This window comes from Pholis gunnellus (assembly GCF_910591455.1).
Source record: "Pholis gunnellus genome assembly, chromosome: 13".
In the NCBI taxonomy this organism is placed as follows: Eukaryota; Metazoa; Chordata; class Actinopteri; order Perciformes; family Pholidae; genus Pholis; species Pholis gunnellus.
Genome location: NC_136540.1, coordinates 24,954,703 through 24,963,702, shown reverse-complemented (window position 1 = coordinate 24,963,702; position 9,000 = coordinate 24,954,703). Strand labels below are relative to the sequence as shown.

The window sequence follows — 9,000 nt, the reverse complement described above, 5'->3', positions numbered from 1 at the left end:
CCTAAAGCATGTTATTTTATTTTGAATATTGTACGTGTGGCTTTTCTAAAATGCCATTTCATCTCGAATCACTTTGTGGGGAAAAAAAAAAGTGTGACAAATTCTGTGTGAAATGATTGTATATCTGAAGTTATATTCCCCACATCTGTGTGTGTGTGTGTGTGTGTACTTTTATCACATTACAGATACTTCTAGAAAAATACTCTGATTACTGATTTAATGAACAACAACCAGCTTTATTTGAGAACAAGAAAAACTAAACCAATAAACTGCACATTCCAGCGGTCAATAAAACAAGAACAACGACAACAGATGAATAGTAATTTGTTCAATGGCACGCGTGCCTTCATTACCCACAAACCACTGGGGAAACGGTAAGATCAGGATGGCAGGGACTTGATCCTCAACGTTTGCAGCCCCTTCAACTTTTACTGCTGCGGCGCAGGTTCTCCAGCTCTCTGTGAGTGGCCATGACCTTACGACTAGAAGAAGACGAATGCTGATTAGCAGTTTAAATAACCTCATTCAATAACTTTCTCCTCTCTATGAGGTTTGCATTTGACTAGTCAGATGGATTAAGGCGGGTTGAAGATGTTATGTAGGGGATGAGTGACAGAAAAACGTAAGACCATTGTTCATGTTCTTATTGCTACTAGAGTCAGATTGTCTGACTTTGTATTTTTCCTCAAAGATTTGAATTTTTTGTTTCTCGATTGTGGTGGAGTTATATTTTGTCTATTCAACAGCATCATTTTGATTTGTTGCCCAGAGTTTTCCATCAGTTTACCATCCACCCACATCAAAGCCTTTCTTCGGGGCTTGATGGTGGGCCTTGGATAAGGTGCCAAGCAGTCTACAGCTGTCAGAGCTGACTTCACACTCCAGCCAATTAGAGCGCAGAGGTGGGTGTGAAGAGGATGAAACTGACCAATGGTATTACGAGTCAAAAGTTCAACTGGGAAGAGAGAGAGTGACTGAACACAGAGGGAGTTTAGAGAACAGGGGTTAAGTGGCCAAAAAGGAGGAGACAAAAAGCTCAAAATGATGTTGGATAGAAAAGAATAAGCAGCGTTTACTTACTTTAGAGAGGAGAGTTCTCTGATGAGTCCACAGATCAGGTCTGTAGCATCTTCATGATCGTCCTCCCTCTCCATCACCACCTCCTCACTGAATAGAGAGAAAGTAAAAAGTTGGATAGATGAACAATAAGTGATGTATGAGCTTGTAACAAATCCTAAATTAGTTTTTTTTTTTTAAATTAGCAAGAGAACTAAAATGTGTAGATATGACAGGAAAAAAAATATTGATGTCTTCTTGAAGATAAGGCAAGGAATAAACAAAATTAAAGCTGCGAGCAGCGTTGAACTGGGCCACACATGTCGGGGCCGGTTGATGTGACCGTTGCACACTGTGCAGAGCTCGAGGCCCTGGAGATGACATATTGAAAATGTTGTATCACTTCCTGTGTCCACTATGTGGCGTTAGAGAACACGCACTAAACATGCAACAATTTTATATTGTTAAGTTAAGTTTAATATGTCAAAGTACTGTGCCTCCAAATGGCAAACAAGCCCTAAAATGGCACATTAAATAAAAAAATGGCTGACTTCCGGTTGGGTTTACACTATGCATCCAAGACATTCTTTTAATGTCTGGAGACGTTACATAAGCTTACTAAAGTTCATACATCTGTGTGAAATATAAAGATGGAGGCTCCAACTTTGAACATTTTGAGGGAGCGCTATCGTGTGGGATTCAACCCCCTTTCCTACTTCCTTACGTCAGAATGATGGTGTTCAGCTGCGAGTTTGACACGTAATCCAAGTAGCCAGATCCAAATGGCTCAGGAGTGTTCTTGGTCTGAGGGGGCTCAGCGTTCACAGTAGAAGGACCAGCACCAGGTTCACCATCAGAATCACACTGTGCTCAACAAAAATAAATCAACCGTTTCTGTAGAGTTAGACGGTAAAAAGTAATTTAAGTATGTATCAATTTGGTGTTTGTTTTTGGAAAAGACTGTCAGTGTGTCAGCAATTTAGAAAGCAACTATCTGGCTACTCTCTGCTCACCTGCAGAGGAGCAGCCTCGCTTGCATCCCGCTTCTCAGTCTCCTCACTCTGAGTTGTATTAGAGGGAAAAGTGATGGCAGGACTTTGGTCGACTGCTGCCGACCCATCTTCCCCGTCTTTAATTTGCTCCTGAGGTTTTTCAGCTACAGTCTCAGCTGTGCCTCCCTCGTGTTCCTGCTGCACCTGATTTCCCAAAAGCTCCTCCTCTTCCTCCTCTGCAGGTAGGTCTGACTTTGTGTCACCGGTTTGCTCTGGACCAGGCTCTATGTCTGCCTCAACCTCACAACTAGTTCCCTTTGAGCCGCTTGGATCAGACACAACACTGGTTCCATCTGCGGCAGTGGCAGCAATGTGGACTTCAGCTTCTGCCCTGTGTGTTAAAAACAATGTCATCAAACAAGGGGGAAGTAACACATTTCATTTAATCCTGTTAGTGTAATCAAGTATCTTTTATTTGTGTTTTCACTTATTAATCTAAATAATTCAAGATATTTCACATTACATTTGGATTCCTCACTACATTATTCTGACCTGTCTTCCCCTCCAGAGTGACTGGACTGAAGTTTCATCTCTGCTTTTTCCTGCTCTGTGACATTGCCTACTGGGACGGATAGTGAGGATGGTAAAGACGATACTATCTCTTCCTGAGCCACAGGGTCAGCTGCGTTATTACAAATCTGCTTTCCAACTCTCTCAGGTCCGTTCTGCCCGTTTTCACTCTTTTTCGTGTGTAAAAAGTGACTCCGCTCCCTCTCCGTCAGACCACACATACCCATCCTTCGCTTCTTTTTGGTCGGTAACCCCGCTGCAGCCTCCTGTGCGGTTTCCTTGAGATCAGTCATGTACACTTTGCTGGGTTCTTCTTGACTAACTTCTTGGTTTTTCTCAAAATTACATTCAGGGTTCTCCTCTGCACCCAGTTGATCCTCCAGAGCAGCATCAGCCTCTTCAGAGATCTGCAAGCAGACCTGGAGTTGATCAGTGCATGTTTGGGATGGTGATGCGTTATAATCCTCTGCCGTCATTTCCTCCTTATCCTTTCCACTATTATTAGCATGTACTTTGAAGCCCTTCAGCTGAGAAACATTGCTAGGATTGGTGACTTTAGTCTCTTCTTGCTCGTCAAATGCTTTAACAGTAGATTCCTGCAGAGGGGAGTGGTGGCATTGTAACAGTGTGGCATCCACTGTTGCATGATTTCCTTCAGTGTCCTGAAATAATAAAAATAATAAAATGACGTATCTACAATTTGGCCCGATAAGGCGATAAAATGTGATTTAATTGTGTTTCAATCACTTAAATGACCTGATGATGAGTAGCCTGGATATCATCGATCTCTGAGTTTTCATCACTTGGACATTCCCTCTTCCTTGACCTGAGTGAGCGAGGCTGAGGTGGAGCTACGCTGGCTTAACACATAAGGATCAACTGAAATGAGCCTATCAATGATAGTGAAGCAATTGTACATCAAATGTAATTTTTCTTACAAATACCAAATATAGTTTCTGTTCAACAGTAGCACATTAAAGTTAGCCCATGTAGTGGGATTATAGCAACTGCTTTACCACTGCTGTTGTTGGTCTTTGCTTTTGCTTTGGCCATCTCCTTTCCCTAAATAACAAAAATAAGTGAAACACATCAAGACACAACATAGTAGGAGATATACAGCCCATACTTAACATGACTAATTCCCATTGTTACGGTTGTATCTGGTGAGTTTATAACCAAATCTAAGTCATGTAAGTAAATATAGTAAATGCAGCTAGCTAACATCAACATAGTTACACGAGTTAACGAGAGGAAAGTTGAAGATGTGACTTGTGTAATGTTACTGAGTGTGCTTGCTGGGTTTAAAAAACAACCCATTAAGATTAAGTTCATTCTCAGTGGAAAGATAGTGACAAAATGTCACGTTATATTTTTCCCACGGTCATACAACCACCCACCTGAACCATATGGTCTTGCCTTGTAACGTCCTCCGCCTCTTCTGCAGACACAAAAACAGAACGTCTTGGTACGCAAGTCGATCCAAACCTCTAACATGTGCAACAGTTAAACAAAACCTAAAAAGGATTTCTTGACTAAACTGGAGCGTCCACGCTCACCTTGGCAGATGACCTCCTTCTCGGACGGCTTGGCGGCGTTGATGCTGTTGAGCTGCAGCAGCAAGTCTCTCAGGTGGCACTCTGCTGGCTCAGGCTCCCTATGACACAACGGTTATATTACATAAAAACATGACTCGTAACATCATAAAAGACAAAGTCATTCTGCTTCGTCACATGTGTTGTTTTTTTAAAGTTAAATTGTGAGCACTTCTATCTCAAACATCTCTCACCTTTGCAGCGGGTCGTCCTTCACGTCCACCTTCTCCGTCCCGGCTGTAGGAAAAGAGACAGAAACAAAAAAAACAGTTCAGAATTATTTGTTCCGACTACAAAGCTTCTCCGGCGCGCCGCGGTCGGCCGCGTCCTTCCAGCGAGCGTTTACCTTTGTTGTTAATGGCCGTCAGGGGGCGCCTCTGGTTGATCTCTGTGGCCGTGGAGGGGGCGATGGAGAAGCGCGGGGGCACGGTGAGGCACGTGGTGGGCAGGCGTGTGGGGATGTGGCCCGATGTGAAGTACTCGTCCGCTTGCAGCTCGGCGATGGTCGGCCTCTGGGTGGGATCCGCATGCAGCATCCGCTTGATGAGAGAGGTCGCCAGAGGGTTGATGTGCTGCAGGAGGGGGGGGGTTGGAAATTCAGGTTATGAAATAAAAAAAAAGAAGATATATTTAAGGCATATTGTGCGACACATTAGTCCTGCTTACCCAGGGGATGGTGTAGTTGTTCTTCTTGATGCGATTGTAGGTCTCCTTTAGACAGGAGGTCTCAAACGGGGGCTTACCCACCAACAGCGTGTACCTGAGAGGAGGCATGCAGAGCAGACTGAGTCAAGTGGAAGAGGTGTTTTTTTTTTTGCATACATAGCAACAAAAGCAGCTTTAAAACTTGTGTGTTCAGACTCACAATATGCACCCCAGCGACCAGATGTCCACTTCATAGCTGTGGCCTTTCTTACAAAGCACCTCGGGTGCGATGTAGTTCAGCGTTCCACACAGGGTCTTCTTCCTCTCACCGTCAAACTCGATCTTGGTGGCCACACCAAAGTCCCCTAAAGAAAGACGAGACAGTCAAGCTTTCGTAAAGCAGCAGACTTAAAAAAAAAAGAAAAGAGAACTTCAACGTTTTAAATGCCCCTGTCGAAAGCTTATCTGTGGGTAGTTTATCTTACAACCGGGACAGAAATACGAAAACTTCCTGATGCGAGGCCCGTGACCCGTGCCATAAAAGTGGACCAACAGGTTTGTTTGAATCTAGATAAATGTTACTGCTGTGCATTTACATCCTGTCTCAGGTATGACAAGAGGGAAACAAATTATAACAACAATCATCATCTGCAATCCTACAGCACAACTCACCTATCTTGACCTCCATTTCATCATTGAGGAAGATGTTGCCCAGCTTCAGGTCCCTGTGGATCACTCGGTTGCTGTGCAGGTACTGGACACCGTGGAGCAGCTGAATCATGTAGTAGCGGGCCTCGGGCTCGGTCACGGCCTTACGACGCTTGTGCAGCTCCAACAGGGACTGAAAAGAAAAGAAAAAAAAAAATTAGTAGATTCATAAATAAAAATAAATAAATTGAAGCAGTTAAAACAATGCCTGTAACTCATATTCTTGCTGTGAGACTTGGGCCACTGTGGCAATAACGCAGCTTTGAGAGGCTGTAATGGGAAATGGTTTGATTATCAGCGGATTTAATACAATGCAAATATTTGGGAGGTGGTCATCAAATAGGAAAGTAAATCAGCTACAAGTATTTTTTCCAGGTTTGATGTCATTTTAAGCGACCACGTTCAAAATCCCGTTGGCTTTTCGTGTTACGTAAGCGCTCTCCGCTGGGAGAGGCCGCCGTGATAACCGTCGCGCCCCGATAGGTTAGATCACAGGGGGGGGGGGAGAGAGAGCATGCATGACCCAATGTACACTCACCCTTCTCCTGCAGATTTCCAGCACGACGAAGACAAAGTCGTCGTCTTCGAAAAATCTATTGGAAACCGACGACATTGGCGTGGTCGAGGCTCTTGTGGATGGCGATCTCAGAAGTCATCTTCTCCCGCTGGTGCTGCTTCAGGATCAGGGACTTGGGCACGATTTTCCCGGCGAAAACCTGCTTCGTCTCCGCGTCCGTGATTTCGTAGCACTTGGCGAAGCCACCTTTTCCGAGGAACCTTCCCCTCGCGTATCGCCTCATGGTGCGTGGGTCAACCAGGACTTCTGGGATTTCTTTCAGAGGAGCCAATTTCGGGTCGACATGTGCCGACGGATTCGCCGGCTTCGCGACAGCTGCACTCATTTTGGATCAAAAGTGCTCTTCGACGTTTATAAATAAACTTTTTTTTTAAAAACTCTAAAGCAGTCGACGTATCGATAATTTCCTACAAGCTTAACCCGACGTTGGTTTAGCCCTGGAAGCTAGCCTGTATACACTTGCGAATTCAAATCAAAACTATCGTTAACCACCTTTGAACGCGAACGTCATTCAAACCTTTCGATTAGACTATAACAACTAAATGTGCGCGCGATCGTTAAGTTTAAAAAACCGTGACACAGACATGCAACTAGTCGCCGGACTCTCCCTACGGTGCATGCAGCGTTACTCCGTTGTGCCCTTTGACAACAGCCGCTGGTACAAAATTTTAAATGCTGCCTCGGTCGTTACGGTGCTCTCTGATTGGTCCGCTCGATTTGAATTCCAAGCCGCGCCGCAAAAAATCCATTGTCATGATTTCTGCAAATGCTGTTGTATGTGTGTGTGGGAGAGGGATGAAAGATGAGTATCTGGAGATGCAACACACAGAGATACATCAATAATGTTAATAAACCTTGTGATAATCAAACAATTGGGGCTTTCACATGTGCTCACACTAATACAAGAATACTCCTGACTCTCACGTCCTTTCAGTCAGCCTGTGTTTGTTAGATGTGTGTACATAACGTCTGTAAGAGAACACACATGGCAGGTGTCTTGAAGAGGAAAAAGCTAATATGGCACTCGAGTGGAGGAAGGGTGACAGGCAGAGGAGGAAGACAGGAAATGAACGAGGTGGAAGATGAAAAGAGAAGATGTGCTTATTTCCTCTCTCATTTATGCATGCGAGAGGAAAGTCCTGAGTCAGCCAGGGTTATAAGACTCTTAAAGGGGAAAATCGCCTAAATTAAGAATTCCAATATGTTATTATCAAGGCCCTTCACACTATCATGGCCATTTTATACCCAAATGGGCTTCATTCTATTGTAGTGTTCCGAAACAGAGAGTGTATTCTTATACTCAGAACATTCCGCTGGGTGCCCCTCAGTGTCATCTTTGGGGCTGCTAACACAACGTCCTCTATTCTATTGTTGTCAATGTAGACGCATGCTCAAAAGCCAGAGCGACACCGCAGCACAACACATCCTCTTGGGACCATGAATGTTTGTGTCCATTTGTTTGTGTAAAGATATGTGGTAGATTTAGAAATATTTTACTGGATAAGTCGAAACTTTTAGCTTCTGGTGGCACAAGATGAAAAGTTAGAGGATCATTGAAGTCAGAGGGCTTCATCCTCTGGGCACCAAGAATGTCCGTTGAAAATATCACGACAGTCCATCGAATAGTTTTAGAAGTTTTTCGAACGTAACTGAAATGGTGGGGGCGGCTGACCGGCCAACATTGTCTGCCCTTGAGCATTAAAGATCACGTCTTTATGTGGACTTCATCCATGGCTGGAGTTTTCTCAGAGTGTGAGTGGTTGAAAGCTCTGGAGGAAAGCTAGTAAGTGGACCTAGAGTTAAGTTAAAAGAAAACAACAATTTCAAATGTCAAGTATGAACTTTTGTGACCAAAACAGTTAATAATAATATATACTTTTACGTGGCACAAATTTATAACATGCAGCAAATACGTTGGCCTTAAATGTGTGGTTTCTCTGTTTTTGAGTCAGCAGTATTCTAGTGTATCATTTCTGAACAGGCTTAACCTGAGTGTTGGGTAATGTCCTAATGAGTCTGCTGCTGCCATCTAGTGTAGATGATTGGAAGATGATTTTGACTTGTGCTTTCTATGGCCGAAAGTATGTGGACACCTCTGCTTTTCATGGTTCAGAATGGTTCCAGTTAAAAAATGTTATTGTCAACATGGTAAAGCCAGGAAATGAATGAATTTTTCTATTAGTCTGTTGTGAGAACTTGACTGTCCTGACCTCAACCCCATCCAACACTTTTGGGATGAAATTGGACGCTGACTGTGGGCCAAACTGTATCACACGACATCCTTTGGAGTGAACTCCTTGTGCTTTAATGGAACCAAATTGCTGCAACAAGGTTCCGAAATCTTAGAAATGTTAAGAATTATAGCAGAAAATGAATGCCCATAGTTTTGGAATGAGATGATGAACAATAACATTTGGGTGTAAAGTTAAGCTGTCCCCGTAATTTTGAGCTTTTCTTTTGTAAATGTATAAGTTTATAACTACTCCTGACAGTATTGTTGAGCATTCACCGACAGAGAAACACAAGTGGTTTCTTTGCAAAAATGCAGGAAGTGCTGCTATTTATGCCAAAAGACTTAAAACTGCTTCAGACAGTGAACAGGTCCATATTGAAGGATGCCTGACGGCTGCATCCAGTGAAAGTGCTGTTGCAACCAGCGGCTCAGGTGAGTTTGTCGGCAGGTTTGTTCTTTTCTTATTTATTTTTTTATTTATTTGAATTGTTCCTGTCTTATTTGCTCTCTTACATGAAACGGGAAGTACTGACCTTCTTCAAGGGTAGAGATAAGAGACAGAACAAACTCATGCAGGCACCCAAATGCACTGCACACATTGAGAAATTATCACAGTGTATCTGTTTA

General features: G+C 43.4%; 1 protein-coding gene across 1 annotated transcript; it reads right to left on the bottom strand.

Annotated features, from left to right (window-relative positions):
- Nucleotides 1-421: 421 nt before the first annotated feature.
- On the bottom strand, nucleotides 422-6,465 carry LOC306705552 (serine/threonine-protein kinase PLK1-like; the record flags this gene model as incomplete). Its single annotated transcript, XM_079172331.1, is given in 16 exon segments — nucleotides 422-482; nucleotides 1,081-1,167; nucleotides 1,781-1,920; nucleotides 2,070-2,439; nucleotides 2,601-2,667; nucleotides 2,842-3,037; nucleotides 3,131-3,214; nucleotides 4,016-4,056; nucleotides 4,175-4,272; nucleotides 4,405-4,447; nucleotides 4,557-4,782; nucleotides 4,877-4,970; nucleotides 5,076-5,220; nucleotides 5,528-5,696; nucleotides 6,102-6,158; nucleotides 6,160-6,465. Coding segments are annotated over 16 exon segments (2,184 nt in total).
- Nucleotides 6,466-9,000: the final 2,535 nt, after the last annotated feature.